The sequence below is a fragment of the Dromaius novaehollandiae genome, chromosome 25, assembly GCF_036370855.1.
Source record: "Dromaius novaehollandiae isolate bDroNov1 chromosome 25, bDroNov1.hap1, whole genome shotgun sequence".
NCBI lineage: Eukaryota > Metazoa > Chordata > Aves > Casuariiformes > Dromaiidae > Dromaius > Dromaius novaehollandiae.
In genome coordinates this window covers 2,410,844-2,427,100 of record NC_088122.1, presented here as the reverse complement: position 1 = coordinate 2,427,100, position 16,257 = coordinate 2,410,844, and the positions used below count along the sequence as shown (strand labels likewise).

General features: G+C 47.4%; 1 protein-coding gene across 1 annotated transcript in view; it reads left to right on the top strand.

Moving 5' to 3' along the window:
- The window catches only part of INSR (insulin receptor), a 57,082-nt gene that overhangs the window by 18,871 nt on the left and 21,954 nt on the right, over nucleotides 1-16,257 (top strand). The window contains exon 3 of the mRNA XM_064497361.1: nucleotides 14,385-14,700. Within this exon, the coding sequence (XP_064353431.1) occupies nucleotides 14,385-14,700 (316 nt within the window). The remainder of the gene's footprint in view (nucleotides 1-14,384; nucleotides 14,701-16,257) is intronic.

Sequence of the window (16,257 nt, the reverse complement as noted above, 5' to 3'; positions counted from 1 at the left end):
TCCAAGAGTTCCCCTGTAAGTACCCCTCAGAAACTCCCGAAAGCCGGAGAGGAAATAGAGCTCCTCAGTGTGATGTCTGACTGTCTGACCGTCTCGCCCAGTGGAGCCTTACCGTGGCTTAAAGGAATAAGGCTTTTGTTTTAAAACTGTATTTGAAATGAAGCCTTTAAAGCTCAGTAAACTGTTTCTCTGTTCATTCAATTCAGAGGAGTATAGACTCAGGGAATCCATGCACGGTTTTGTATTTCTGGCAAATTGAGAGCATAACGTGCAGTAGCAGTCTTGCTAGAAGACTTAATGGAAAAGCAGTTTTGTGGAAACTGGAATTGTATCGGAAACAGCTTCTTCACCTCGTTGGCAGAGTACAACAGTTGTTACATTAGCAAAAACCGGAGAGAAGGGAAATGCCTCGTGCATGTATTACCTTTCCCTTGGACTTCTCTTCCGCATTATAACAACCTTATCTCCAGGGCTGTTTAAATAACTCGTACAGCGTTTGGCTGCTCTTTCAGTGCTTATATATCAAATTTCTGTAGCTTGATACAAAATTAGCCATCTTCATCAGCCATCGAGGTTTAGTCTAGGCAATATTAAGTGTTGGTCTTAGAGTTTGTGTAGTGTGTGGATTTGGGAGGTGGGGTAAGAAGAGCGTCCTCGGCTCATAGATTCAGCATGGCTCTGTTGGTAACAGGAGGAGTTACCACGTGACGGTTCCCGTTGATCCGCACTGGGGTAGCGTGTTGTTTTTCCACATGCTCTAATCTGTGATAACCAAAAGCTCCAGACTGTGTGTTTAAACAAGCTGTAGGTCTCCCAGTGGTCAGGTCTGCCAGTGACTATCCGTTACAGTAGCACATGCATCCACCCGAAGCCTGACTTGAAATGGCAGAGTTTCAGATACGAGCCTTGCTTTGATTCCTGAGGAGACTGAACAGGACTCGGTGATACACTGTGAGGTGTTTCATTTTGTGCTAGGTTGGTATTTTGCAGGGGATCAAGCGCTGCCTGTGGACTTTGATACCGCAGTCCAGTTCTCAGCACCGTCCCTGGCCTTTTGGGTAATTCTGTGGAAGTCGCTTCCCCCCTCTGTGCCTCAGTGTTTGCCTGCGAAATGGAGACGATGATCCCGACCTGCGGAAGAGCTGGATTTTAATAAAGCTCAGACAGCTAATGCAGGAAGCGCCTTGAGGCACACTTTAGTTGGAGATCTTTAAGAACAGTTAAGACAAACAACTGTCAGAAATGTCATAGGTAAAGTATTTGGTCGGGCTGTGGACAGGTGGATGAGCTGGATGTTCCAGTTAAAGGTTGCTTTTAATAATGGCAGCTCCGTGCTGAGATATGAAACCTCTTTAGTGTGCTTTAGAAGAAGAGTCTTTGTCCCTGGAGAAACTGATATGGCTTCAGTGGTTTTTTATATATAAATATATATATATATATGTGTGTGTGTGTGTGTATATATCTATAAACCCACTTTTTATCCTTTTTCTTGCTAGATGAGCTAGTTTGTCTTTTTTAGGACTCTGTCTAATGTAAGGTTATTTCCATACAACTTTCTTCCCATGATAATTACTCCAGGGATTGGCAGGTGTGTCAGGGCTTGTGCCACTGTATCAGTTAGACCAACTTTGAATAGTCTTAATTGCTCTGCAATGGACGGCGCTGATGGCAGCTGGTGATTAGACCGTATCTCGACTGCCGCGCTGATAAGCATCCACGAAGCTGAGGCTTTTTAGCAGTCGTGGCACACGCCTGCGAAGTTCGTGTTATGCAAGCAGATCCTGTTTCTCTGTGCGACTGAGCGTAGTTCAGCCAGCTGCTGATGAGACTTTGCTACTACTGTACTTCCTCATTATTGAGCAAAGTGACTTTAGGGATGAGGAGTTTTATTTTAAGAGCTTACGTCCTAGGTATGAAGTATAAGTGGGATTTTCAAGATCCAACAATTGACAGTTGGAGCTGTTAGCTATTGTGGAAGAAAGATGAAGAAGCAGAGATCTCCCCTGAGGTTCATGTAACTGCAGCAGATTCGGTGCCCTCCTTGCCGGCCCCTCTCTGTTGGCATGTGCTGTGGCACAGCTAGTTTGGGATTGAATTCCCCTCAGACTACAACTTTCTCTTGCATAACCCCCAAGGAGAAATGCATTCGTGGTCTTTGAGGGTGACTTGGGCAATATTGCCAATCTGGTAACAGGCTCTTCAGTTTGGAAGTTGGAATAGAGAAAATCAGGCTAGAAATTAAGCATATTTTCTAATGGTGAAACTGCTAAAACAAAAGGTAATGGTCAACTTTCCATCATTGAAATATTTTTACATCAGGATCAAATGATTTTTCTAAAACCGATCAGCCAAGCAGGAATTAGTTGCTATTGGTCTGTAATAGGCGGCATTAAAAAGAGCTCGGAAGGAGCGATTAAAGTGGTCCTTTCTGCGTTATAAATGTGAATGCTGTGCTCCGGGAAGGAGTGCAGGTATCTGTTCAGATTTGGCAGGTCTCCGTGTGCTCGTTAAGAAGCAGCAGTTGAGAGCGGTCTGCTGCACGGCGTCTCCGCGTTGGCCCTTTGGCGAATCCTTTCAGGCCCCAGCTGCTCCCAGGGAATAGCGGCTCTGTTTGGGTTCCTGGGAAGCTGCCTGCTGCCAGCCTTGAGGTACACTGGGGAGCGGGCAGCTGAGCGGCGGTGCTTCTTCCCGGGGCGCTGCCGGCGCGGGGAGCCTGCTCTCCCTCTGCTTCGGCCCCCCATCATCAGCCTCTCCTGGCACGGAGCGAAACCCTTTACCCCTGGAGTGGCTGCAGTGGGACAGAGACCGGCGTTGTAATCGGCTTCCCGCTGCAGCCGTTCCAGGGCCAGCATGTATTTGGGCAGTGTGCTAAATGCCCATACGCTAAAACAGCTTATGCGTCCTGGTAACCTTTTAAAAAAAAAAGTCTGGGATGCAGAGCTGGCTAGCTCTGCTGCAGAGGTGTATTCGCCCTCTAGATATTTCTCTGCACAGCTGGCCTTCGGGTAGTGCTTGGCCCTTTTCCCTCTCCTTGCCTAACTCTCCGGCTTCGGGAGGTGAGGTGGGGAGGGAGGCAGGCTGGAATAGGTTATCTTCCTCCTTCTCTGGCTTCTTTTCAGTACCTTCATCCACAAATGCAAATTCAGCCTCAGTATCTGTTTATGATTCATGTGTATGCCGTGAAATCTCTCTAGATTAAAATCTTAACCTCTGCCTGACATTTCAGTGTAGATCATTAGTTATCAGTTTAATCTCCTTGTGGTTAATCTTATACTTCCCCCCTTTTCATTACCTTTCTCAGTTATGGACAGCTCCGTTTTCCTATGTGCTGTACACTGTATTTCCCTTTCAGCATAGATTTGTTCTTATTTTTGTTGTCCAGGTTACATTTCACACATCTTTTCACATAGCATATCTAAAATGCAATCTTTTCTATCCACACATAGTTGAATGTGTCAACTTAGCTTTCATTCTTTCATGCCTTGTTTACTACAACATCCTCCTCTGTGGCCTTGAGAAAAGCAATCTTACCCCTCTTATCTGCTCAGAAAGCAAAGGTTGTGCTTTTAGCCTTATGCTTTGATCGTATCGCTCCTTATTTTCAGGACAAGGTTTGTAGGCAGAAGTAATAGCTTGTGTTAGACCAGCTGGTATAATTGGAGGAATTGGCTGGGATTGTGTTCTTGGACCACGCACGTCGCAGCACTTCTGCGTACCTGCGTTTGCCTCTGTTTCCCGGGACGTCGGATACGAGCTTCCTACCTCTCTTATGGCTCATCCTGGCTCAGCATTTTCTCTCATCGAGTACGATGCTGCCTTATTCTGGTCAATCCATGGTGCCAGTTACTAAGGAAGAAACTGGCCCGTCGGGAAGCTCGCCCTCGGCACTGTCACCGGCACAGGGCTTTCGAGGGAGGTGGCGGTTCACGTCCTGCTGGCTCAGAGAGCAGGGGCCCATATCTGTATCCAAAATAAAGCCTGGATAGAGGCTTTAATCTTAATTACATTTATGTTTAGGGCCTCCCTGGCTGCATGGATCGCTTTACTGTGATTCTTTTGGGTCTCCTGGGATCTCAGTGCGAGTGAGTAGGTTCCACAGGGGAGTGGGTTAAAGTGAACTGAGAAATGTTTGCAAGATGCTGTGCGTCTGAAAGAGTAATATACAGTTAAATATTAACGTGAAGCTCTCATGAGGCTCCCAGATGGTGAGTAAACCATTGAATGATAAAAGCCAAAAGCAAATCCTTAGACTGTAAGAAGGATTGAAATTTGTAAACAAGGACAGAAAAAAATCGTAGCTGTGAGCAAAAAGATACAAAAAAACTTTACAGGAAAAATCCCTAAATTCCTTTTTAAGGATTCTGATTTTGGTCTAAATTACTGACCCTTGTTATGAGGTAGACCAAGTACAGTATGAGGTGGCTGATCTCCAGACTACCTTAAAATTAACTACTCCTAATGAATCCCCGTGTTCCCCAGCAGTTAGATACAGAACATTTCTGCCCCTTTGTGTAAGGGGGGGGACACAGTTCGCTTAGCAGCTGCGTTGGAGATGGCTCTCAGCAGGGCTGAAGCCTGGAAGCTTCTAGCCTCCCGTTCCTCGGGTACTTGGGGGATAGGAATGGATGCAGTGGTTTCTTAATGTTCTCAAATTATAAGCTATCAAAAGGGCTGAAAATAGCAAAGCCTGGAGTTTGCACAGAGCATTATATTTAGTGATAAGTGGCTGGGAGCTCCAGTCATACTTGAGGATGTAGTGCCAATTTTGGGGCTTGAATATTAAAGAAAAAAACCCCTGAGGTTGGTAGTTATTTCCAATTCCTTATGCTGCACTAAGCTCCCGTGTAATTTTGAACACAACGTACAAGAGCAGGCTTGATCTGCTTGCCAGGGAATGGCACAATAGCAGTGTTGTAGACGCTAGGTGAAGTATTTACAGCTTCTCATTGCTATCCTTGTATGCACTTTGTGACACTTGTTCCGCCTTTAACAGGGCTGCTGTGTTTTCAAATCAAACTCCGTGTTTTGATATTTTGAGCTTGATTGCCAAGAGTTCAGGCAGATTTGTGCGAGTCGGTTTTACCTGTTTGGGGAATTGGCTCAGCTGAATTGTACTAGACAAATGCAAACAAAGGGAGTCTGGAGGGTTTTCCCCAGCTCCGCTTCCCAGCGCTTTCTTCTGTGAAGGCGGTTTGTAGGGTGCTTGCTGCCATGATCTAAACACCATATGGGTTGCTTAAAAGGCATGAAAGAAAAGTGTTTCTTTGATCAGCAGTGTGTTTGGGCAGTTTTAGGTGCACCCAGCTGGGAGACATCTGCTCCTCTGTGTAAATAGTTGGGGTGACCGAGGACAGCAGGAGGGAAACCCTTCCAGGGACGGACGCAAAGGTCTAGAGGATCTGCGAAATGGCCGAGCCCTTCCTGAAGGTTCGGTGGGGAAGAAGTGGGGGAGTATCGTTGCTGCGGTCTATTGCCCAAGAAGGTCCATCCTTGAAAGGTGTGCGTGTGTTTTAAAGGCAGTTGGGCTGTCTCAGTGGCCAGAGTCCATAAATCTGCGGTTACGGAGGACTGACATCTAGGCAGAGAGATTGAGTTGTGTCCTTGGTGTCATAGCTGGAGAAGCTCATTTGCAAAGGCCATAACTTCTTAATGAGGAGCGGGTGACCAGCAGCGTTGTGGATCCGTTGTAGTTTACCACTTCCTCCAGGCTTCACCGTAGTAAGATCGCTTGCTAGTAGATGGTGTGCCTGAACTCCCCACGGGTGACTGGACAGGACAGTTTGGAAATGGCTTAGTGGTGGAAAACATGCCGGGTTGTGTTTGGTACCTTTTGTTTATAGCAAATGAAGCAGTGGATTTCCTTAAAGCTGCACAAGAGTACAAAGCCGTGCAGTTATTAATACAAATTAATGTCATGCAGCTGAACTTGTATGTGTCGCATTGATGTTTTGACCCTCAGCATTCATCTTACTTTTCTCTGAAAATCAGAAGTGCCAGCACGTCCTCAGAGCTTTCTGTAGAGAAGAGCAGCCTGTCTGCTCTGTCGTGGCATCGTAGAGAGCAGCTCTCTTTATTTTTACCTTTATTTGCTTTACTTTGCAAGCAAAACACCACGCACTTTTAAAAAGTGTAATTCTTTGATTTATTTGGGCTTTCGTTTCTATGCTATCTTGTAACAGAAGTCTTAATTTGCTGTGTGATTTTTAGTGCAATGAGTTAAATCTGTTGCATGTGGGAAGAAGGTGACGTGCACAACGTAGCAAACATTCCTAGACATTTTAAAAAAACGTGAAGTTCAGTATCAATTACACCGGACACATGACCAAATACTTCTTGATATAGATACAAATATATATTTGTATATATAAAATACATGTTATATAAAACGTGTGTGTGTATACATACATACATTTGAGTTCCTCTTGGTAACTTTTCCGTATTCCTTGGCATAATTTGTGTATGAGTCAATGTCTCTATTTCCAGGGAAAAACAGACCAGTAGTTATAGGGAGAAAAAGAGCTGATTGCTCCGCAGCCTGGAGAGCAGAAGGTTAGTGTGCAAGAGCCTGCAAGTGCTCAAAGCACTTTAACCTTTTCTAAAGCGATCTCCCTTGGTCCTCTTTTTTCCTATATCAAAAACACAGCTCAGCCTTTTCCCCCCTATCTCCGTTGGGCAGCTTCTTTCCGAGGCCTCCATGTCCCGCATGGTCACAGCTGGACAAGGGGGCGCAGAACTCCAAACTCTTTTCTACCCTGAGGCCTGGTGGCATCCGGGATGTCACCTGGCACTTGCTGATCCTCACAGATCCACGCAGCACTACCAGCATCTCCGGTTTGAACTGTGGTGGCTGTTCTGGGCTGGGAGGGCGCGTTGTGGAAAACAGCAGCATCCGTGAGGTCTGCGGCTGGCCCCGGTCCCGTTCTGCAACGGCTGAGACATTTACCATAGCTCCAGAGAGGCACGTAGGGGTGAAGGGGTTTGGAGGCGAAACAAGTTCATTCTTATCCTTACTGATACGCGAGATAGGAACTGTAATATTGGCCTGAGAAATGTCAATGGGAAGAGTTTCCTTTTATGTTTTAGTAACAGTGTGTTGTTTTTGGAAGTCACTGTCTATGGGAAGGGAGGCACCTGCAGTTAATTTTATCTGTTCCTGTGTAAATACAGACCTCCTGACGTTCCCAGCTCGCGGGTCAGTGGGGTCGTGGCATTATGTACTGTACTCTGCCTTATTTTATAAATAACACTTTAATTTTAGTGCTGATTGTAAAACCTTGGAGTTATTGGGCACTTGCTCTTTCCCAGGTTGGTGCTGAGTGCTGAGATTCTGCGTGTGAATAAAAGCATTTGAGCTGATACATTTGGGGCACTTGTTCCTCGGGCATCTCTGGCGTTGGGCAACAGGAAGGAGTAAATGCTGCCAGAGCAGTTGAGCACTGAGTCACTGACATGACGTTTACTCAAACATGTCCTGATATTTCCTGAATTTCACTTGATCACTGTGGCCTGGTGTCAGGCAGCTGTCTGTGCTAGCTGCTGGTTTTCTGTCGAAGCACGTTAACCTTACGTTTGTGTGGTGTTTTGGGCGTCCAGGAGACCTGTCACCATGTTCTGGTTTTGGTCAGCTCTTCGCAGTCTGCTGGTCCCCATGGTCCTGTTCTTCCCCGGCACGTTACTCCTTTGGTTTTTGCTAACACATCCCTGGGAGCTGTTTGTCCTGTGCAGCCTAAGACTTGTCGTTGGTAGAGTTCAGGTTGCTGCTTCTCTGGGCCTGGGGATGTGAAGAAATAACTGGCGGACAGGAGCCGCAGGGCAGGGTGGCTGTCAGCACGCGGCTTTTCCGACAGCTGCCCCTCCAAGGACCCCAGGCTTCATACCTACTCTCGTCTTTGCGCACGCACGCTCTTCTTTCAACCTCAAGATATATTTATGCACTTAGTTTAGGTGTATGTGTGTATAAAGTAATTTAATTCATAATTTTGTGAGAATGCAAGATCCGTGCCGATTTTGGTGAAAGCTGCACTGCGTAGCATTTCCAGAAGTTCAAAAAACATGCAGTCTGCAATGCTAAAATAAGATCGCACGGTTGCAACACAGACACGCAGGAGTTACTGCCTTGGGCAGTCAGTCCATGGTTTTGCTTGCTTTCTTTTTGGCTTGTTGTGTTTAGGGCCATAAGCACACTTTTCTCCTGAGCTCATTATTCCTAATATACAGGCAGGAAATTAAGTTACAGTTCCCGCTGCAACGGCAGCTCAGCTATGATTTATATGCGCATATGTGTGTGCGTGTAAGAGAACATTCTTGAATAAATATATATGACGGAAATTACTGCCATGTACAGTAAGAGGAAAAACGCAGGGAAACGAGCTCTACGAGACTGTTTCTGTGGGACGCTAGCTTTGAATTATACACGTGTGCATGTCGTATAACGTTACGCTAACCTAAGCTCTGGCATTGAATTATACATATCGCAGCCAAAATAAGCCATTTTAAGCCGTGTCAATGCTGGATTCATCCTTGTTTCCTCCTACGTTTTTCTTCCACTTACAAATACGCCTTGCGAGTTAAAGCTTGGCATGAGAAAACCTTGCAATAACTTGCTAAATTGCATGAGCCTTGCAAGTCTTGCAGCAGCTTTGTTGGAGAATGATGTAAACCACCCGCAAGCGGCGACGGGAGCCGAGGGCCGGGTTGCGTCGCCCTGTTCTGTGCAGCTGGCAAGGGGTTAAGCCGTGTTTGCTTTGTGCAGATAGCCGAGTGGTTGGATGCCTCCCTGCCCAGGCAGCAAATGCATTGGCTAAGGTTGAGGGCGGTTCTCCTGCCGCAGTTGTTTCCTGTCCTGGATTTCAGGGGAACTGGAGTCTTTAATTTCTCTTAATTGCCTTGTTTATAGTCAAAACCCACTTTGTATCATTCAAGAAAACAGACCTGGCAGTGCAAGGAAAGTTCCCGCTCGCCGCCCTCCTGCGCGGCGGCTGGGAGGAGCCGCTCGCCCGGACCGTGGTGGTGGCCCTGGCCGGCCGGGAGGCCCGCGAGGCTGCTGCGCTGGCCCTGCTGACCCGCAGTCACATGGAGCACAGCTTGTGATTGCAAGGCAGAAAAATCATGTTGGTTCATGGTCTGAGCGGTCCCAAAGCCCTGTGGGAACGTCTGGCTCGGCACAGGACACAGTGCAGTATCTTGAATTTCACACGTGGCTTAGGATGTCTTTTTAATAAAATACATACCTTTTACTCTACCTGAACTGCTGCCCGTTTGAATACACTGCTGTTGACGCAGGAGATAGCTATTTAAATCAATCCAGTGGTAGAGGATCCCAAAGGAAAAGCAAAATCTGCCCTGACCAATGTTTATCCTTTTTTCCTCTCTTGGACAATTCACTGCCACTGTTTTGTTAGCAAAAAGCAAGAAATAAAAACCGAACACAAATGTTTTCTATAATAGTCGGATATTTGGACAAGCTAGATACATTAGCTAGACTGCTTAACTGACTTGCCTGTTAAATGTGGATCTTCTGGCTACCTGTGTTGGCTCGGGAGTGTTTTACAGTGTCAGTGTGTTTTGTTTTCACCTGGAGCACAGGAGGGAGCGAAGTGGCGCGAGCGATCGATCCAGAGGTAGAAATTCCTTTGCGCTGACTCGGCCGCCGTCCGTCCCCCCAGCTGGGCCTCAGCAGCCTGAAGAAATGTCCGTTCGAATCCATAATCGGAATGGTTTGTAAAACGCATTGTTTCCCCGGTCTCCGGAGCCGCTCTAGCTAGCTGGTTAAATGTTTATTCATCCCTGGAAGAGCAGGCCTGAGCCTCCGTGCCTGCTCCGCTTCTCCCCCGTCCGGGGCAGGCTGGCTGAGCATTGCACGGTTTGCTGTCATTGGGGCAGGGATTTTGGGATCCCGGCTCCCAGGGCTCCGATGAGGAGGTTTATATAACTGTGATGAAGAGCTCTGCTCTGGTGCCAGCGCTGAAGCGTGTTTTCCTGCAGCAGCTTTCGCGGTACAGCCTGGTGGCTTCTGCCCCTACCCCCAAAATAGTCGCTTGCTTGCCCCTATTTAATGAGGAGTTACAAAGTTTCCTTTTAATTTTTCTCTTTTCTGTGGGGAAGCGAAGAAAGTTGACCCTCTCCCCGATTCGTGAAGGGAGGGCTCAGCACCACGTTCTCCAGCATCTCATGTCCCCCGGCGTTAAGCAGAGGCCGTGGCCGCGTGGTTGGCGTGTCCAAGCGTGCGTGACTCCTGCCGAGGCCGCGTGCTGGGTTTGTGCTCGCGACGTGGTGAATCTCCATGAGTCGCTGTCAGCTGCTGGAGTCCACAAACCTGGATGAGAAAGTGCTACTGAGATGGACCTGGTCAGCACGGACCTAGTCTGCCAGGTCCTATGGCGAAAGGGTGACGTTGGGGGAGCTGTCTGACCCTGCAGACTCGCGTAACCTGGGTCCTGCAGTGGGACTTGCACAAAGCAGGAGGGAAGATGCGCTGGAGAGGTTTCTACACCACTTTCAGGTGCTCATTTAAAAAAGTGAAGTACTTTCTAGCATGCAAACTTCGACAGTGTCTAGATAACATCTATTCAGGATCCTCTGTAACTTAAATTTGTACAAAACAGTGACTGACAATTTCTTATCTTGAGTGCTTAACGGAAAAAATTGTTGCCTTGACTACTTCACTTTCTTCAAGCTGTCTTATAGACATGAAAAGCTGTTAAAATTGTTCTTAACATCTCTTTCTCCTGTTCAAAAATAGTTTAATTATATCTTCTGAAAACCTTTAGAGATGAGAATTCAAACAGTTTCTGCTCTGTGAATATCTGCAGCTGCGTTTAAAATGTGTAAATAAGCATAGGCCTTTGGAGATTATTTCCATTACAGATACCAAAATATTGTGTGGCATAACGTAAACTACGTGCGAGGGTGTTGTGCATGTGGGCCCGCTTGGCAAAACTGCCCGTCTGATCCACTGCCTCCTCCGGACACAGCTGTTGTCTTCCGGATTTCTTAGGCTTCGCAGTCCCCAAGCACGAGACGTACCTGGGACGCGCCGTTTTGCCCTGTGTGCTGCACTGAGGGCTGGTGACGAGCCCTGCAGGTCGCACGGCCACCGCTCATCCTCCCCCTTGCAAAAAGCCTTCCCGCGTGTTTGCCATAGGAATCGGCTCCCTGTGGACGCCGGCCCCCTCCGGAGAGGCGCGTGCCGTGGCGCGCAGGGAAGCTCATGCGGGACCCAGCGCGTCGGGGCTCCCTGGGGAGGAGGGCGACCGCGGCGCAGATGCATGAGAAGCAGCCCAGGCGGGTTTTTTCCCATAAACCTTGACATGTGAGCCTGGAATTAGTAAGTCTGATAGCGTTTTGGACTAAATTCTGGAATCTTCTGTCTGCGTTTTGTTGTTGCCAATATTTCTAATAAACAGCTGGTTTAGTTTTTTTTCCTCGTACTTGCCAGAGCAGTTCAGTTAGTACCAGTCCCAGGTTGTTTACTTGCTTTTTAGGCACAGCTTCTCCTGATGTACGGTATTGCTAAATTTAATTACGCGTTTGCGTTAACCCCCGCCGTGACATCTGTCGCTGGGCCGCGTGCGCTCTGCGGCCTGGAGGAGGAGGCATAGCCGTGGTTTCAGAGCGAGCGTCTCGGTTTGTGTTTAGTCCAAGGCAAGGTCTCACCTGCGCGTTGTTTCCGTTCGCCCGCCGCCCTTCGCTGTGTTACCGCTTCTACGCGCCAGGCTCGTAAATACAAGCGATCCCTGTAAAAGGGCGAAAGCTTTGCCACCATAAAAGCGAATGAATTGCATAATCCGCTCCCGTGTTTCACGTTAGTGGATGAATCTTGGGAGATGGGTAGAGGAAATACCTGTACTGAGTGATTGACAGGGAAGAAGTCAGATATTTATGAGATTAAACGGACCATATGATAGAAGTTTTGACTTGAGCCATTTCGTGCTTGTTTAAAGGATTTATCAGGCCGGAAGAAACCGAGGTTGCTCATTTTTACTATCCCATCTGCGGCAGCTACTGCTGCTTATTCCAAGAATGGCATTAACTGCTTTGACACACTGAATTCTGCGCTCCTTTGGCGAGGGGAGGTTCTTCCTAACCGCAGCTGCTGATTTGATCATGAAAACATTGGTGGCATGTTGTACTATGGGACCTACATACTGTTCGGTTAGTTGAATAAAAGTAGACCACATTCCAGTGCCGGTCTGTTCAAGCAAGTTAGCCAAAAGTTAAAAATAGCATTTTAGCCCCTGTACGTTGGTGCGTCTGGAAGTTCCCCAAAGAAAGTCCCTTCTGCTTCAATCCTGAATATTCCCAAACCTGAACTGCTTGTGCCAAGTGTTGTGGTTTGGGTAGTTTTTTGGGTTTTAACTGCATTATTTTTGCAGATTTTCCCCCCCGCCCCAGCAGATCCAGGTCCCGCCAGTAGTCCAGTGGGGAAACGGCAGGATGCCAAGTTTGGCTGTACGGTCGGCAGAAGCGAGTGTGCCGCGTTCTGGCCCCAGCGCGCTGGTGTACACCCAGCGCAGGTTGTAGCCTTCCTCTCGTTGTTGCATCACTATCCGCCGGGTTTTGGTTTTGGCCTTGACCCTTTTGTTTTTGAAACTGGCCCTCGTAGGAGCCATGGGACAAGCCATGACCTGGAACTGCCCAGAGGTGGGATGTGCTGCTCTGCTGAAGTAGATGGTCATCTCCAGCGAAAATTATAAACCCTAATTTGCAGCAACATCTTACATTGCTGCCTCTTTAGTCTTTTCTGGTACTGAGCACCTGCAAGAATTGCCATGAGAGCCCTGCAGTCTGGAGGAGGTTTAATAGAGGTAGGAAGGGGAATACATATGCACTTACTTTACTGACCCAGGTCTGTGTCACACTGCTTTTAAAATACTACCTTGTGAGAAGACTCTGGGGTGGCAAAGCCTCTGTCAGGAGAAAGGAGAGATGGGCAAAAGCACCTGATCAGACCTCTGTCCTGTCCAAGGTGGATCTCTTTCTAGCCCGTGTATCCACCCTGGACAGAAAGCTTGTGAAACTTTGAGACCACCGCTGTTAATTCAGCGCGAAGTGACTTGGTCCAGCCAGCACAGATCACAGGAGAGCTCGCCTGTCTGCTGCTTTGTGGAGCACACTTCAGGCAGGACAACAGATGTAGCTCAGATGTGGCCTCAGACCAGGGCCAGATCCTTCTCCCCCTGGCAAAATCCTCTTTAAGAAGGTGATATTGCAGTTTGCTTCATGGTGATTCACAGCTGTAGTGCAGAGGTCGTGTGCTACCATACAATTAAATCTAATCCCATGCCACCTTCCCTCATTCTCATGTTCTTTCTCCTGTTTAAGTGAACTGCTGCATCAAAGCTGTACTTGGCTTTTTTGGCTTACTCTTCTAGTGGTATCTTCGGCTTTATTGTATCCTTTCCGAACTGGAGTTTCCGTGGCATGTTCTGGATGAAGCAGTTGGGTTTAATTTGGTCAGACTCATTGGAAGAGTAAGTCCGAGTGTGAAGGTGCTGAGCAAATAACGAGTGAAGTGGCAGGAACGCGCTTCCCTTCCGAGCTTCCCTCGCTTTGCTCAGCGTCTCCTGCAGCTCCCCGCTCCGCGTTAGTCACGGTGTTTGCTCTGAGCTATGCTGCAGCTTGGTTTCTATTTCAAAGCCCAAACCGCTCATTAAAAGTATTGTGAGGCACTAAGTTATGGATAATTAAAAAGCAAACCGTAAAAACCTCAAGCAATAACACTTGCGGGTGCCCTTGGTCTTGGGCGTCCTCGGGAGAAGCGCTCAAGCACTCGTGCTGGGTGCCAGGGCGGCAGGCTTCCCCCAGGGAAACCGGTGACAGGCTGATGTACGGGCAGGAAGCAGATCCCGATAAAGCTGAAGAGTTCGTAGCAGTAGGGCTGGGCAAGCGTTATTTGTGGCATTAGTGTGGGAAATTTAGTTTCTTAAACTAGGAAACCAGAATCTTCTGGCTGCAGCTGGTTGTCCCAGGCTTGAAGGCTGTCACTGCGAGTCTCACCCCTCGTTCTGGGCTTTGGGCATAGCGTTTGAGTCGCAGAGCCCTCCTGGGAGCCTCTCCGCGCTGGGCACGTAGAAGGAGAGAACTCACTTCTCTTCTTTGGAAACAGGTACTCCAAATAGTCTGCTTAATTGAAATTTAAAGTGAATCAGTGAATTGTGAGGTTGAATGGCAGCAGACTCCGCACTGCAACAGTGCGATCAAAATTTGGAACTTGAAATCAAAAAGTGGAGATGAGGCAGAATTGTGCGCTCCATGGACGTCCCTGTGGAAAGAAGGGTGCAAAGCGGACTTGGACAAAGTGTGGTTGCTCGTAAGCCCTTGTGGTCCTGCATCGTCAGGCTGTGCTGCGATACTCAGTTGCTTTTTGTCTTTTCTCTTCACAGTTTGCCCGCCTGCCTGCAAGTCGCAAGGCTGCACCTCTGATGGTCAGTGCTGTCATAGCGAATGTCTTGGGGACTGCACGGAGCCGAACAACCCGGAGAAATGCGTGGCTTGCCGCAACTTTTACCTTGATGGCAAATGTGTGGATACCTGCCCACCCAATTACTATCACTTTGAGGGATGGCGCTGTGTGACCTTCGGCTTCTGCCAGGAACTACACAACAAATGCAAAAATGCCCGGGAGTCAGGGTGTCACGTTATCCACAACAACGAGTGTGTTCATGAATGCCCGTCAGGGTACATCATGAATTCCAGCAAGTAAGTGCAACGTCTGCGACTAAACAAACCGTGCTGTAGTCTGGGTATTGCTCAGGAGCTTTGTGTGTCTCTCACTTGGGCAGAGGCATCGTATTCTGTATCAAGGCTGAGAAAAGCTGCAAGTGTTGAAGTGGCTGTGACAATTGTCTGGTCTAATTTAATTTGATTGGCAAACTAATGCCTTGTTAATCCAAGCCATTAGAAGCAGATACATTTGTCTACCGTGTGTCAATAGTTTATTCTTCTGCTTCACTTGGCTTCCCTTCTTCCCTCTCAAGTTTGGAAAAAGTGGGAAAAGGAGATTGAGAGAGGGTGCAAGAAGGAGGAGTGTTAGCAAGTCGGAAGGCTCGTCTTGTACGTGAGTGCAATGAGGGAGATGGGGAATGGAGAGGCCTTTAATAGCCTTGCTTCGCTTCCCTTCCCTTCCGAAGCACACCTTGGACTGGAAAGCCTTCATATTAAGCAGAACAGGAAAAAGAGAGATGTACAATGCAGAACATGCGTAGCATATTTTGAGTGAATCATTCTCAGAATATCTGTCCCTCATCCCTCCAATTATTTTCATTGAGCAGGTTCAAGCTGTGCCAGACATAAACGGACAATATGACAAACAACTGTAGCATGACTCAAGGCAGGGAACAGCCATTCTGACTATTCCCAGGTTTTTTTCAGCAAATGAATTCAATAATTTTTGCTGCTGAGCTGTTTATCACTAAAAACTTTGCTGTTTGTCCCACAATAACGCTATATATTGTGATGACTCAGATTTCCTATGAATATTGGTAGCTTTTGTGCTCCCACGTATTTGCTCCTGATAGAACAATTTCAGGGAATTTGCTCTAGCAGGACTTTTTATTGTTTCCTGTTTTGCATTTCAAAAGGATGAACCAGCAGCCCCCAAAGTAGGTATGTTGCTTGTGTAACAGCAGCCGTCTCCTCTGTCTTATACTTGCTGCAGTCTGCTGTCAGTAGGACCTCACGCTACTCTGTGCTTTTCCGAGAGCAGATAAAGCACTTTTTTTTTTTCTCTGGACTAGTTGGAAGCACATTCTTGTGGTGTTATGACCAGGGCAAGCAATCATCTTGCTGCCATTTAAGAAGTATTTCCCCAGAGCACAAAGCACATGCTTGCTTGCCTTTTTAAAGCAACTTTATGTGCAGTCCTTAATCAGAGGATTCCCAGATGAATGCTCTGCCCTCTGCTCATCAGCTACACGTTTAACCCTCTTAGGATGGAGACTAGACCTGGGTTCCTTAATCTTGAAACCCCGATACTTACAGCACTGAACAGCAGCTCGGTGGGTCCGGGACTGCCCATAATAGTCAAAATTGCTTTGTTCTGGTTTCTCTTATATAGGAATGGACAGGATGGTAAAGAGAAATTGCTTCATCTCATAATGACCCATAGTTCAGATTGGAATTTGAAATGTCAAAACAATTTTAAGAATAATTAGCAGTTATTTGGGGTTCCTAAGAGCCACATGCTGTGCACTGCGAGTGAATCCCTGGCCCCTTGTCAGAACAGCATCTCTTTGAGCTGATTACTCTGCCTTTGAG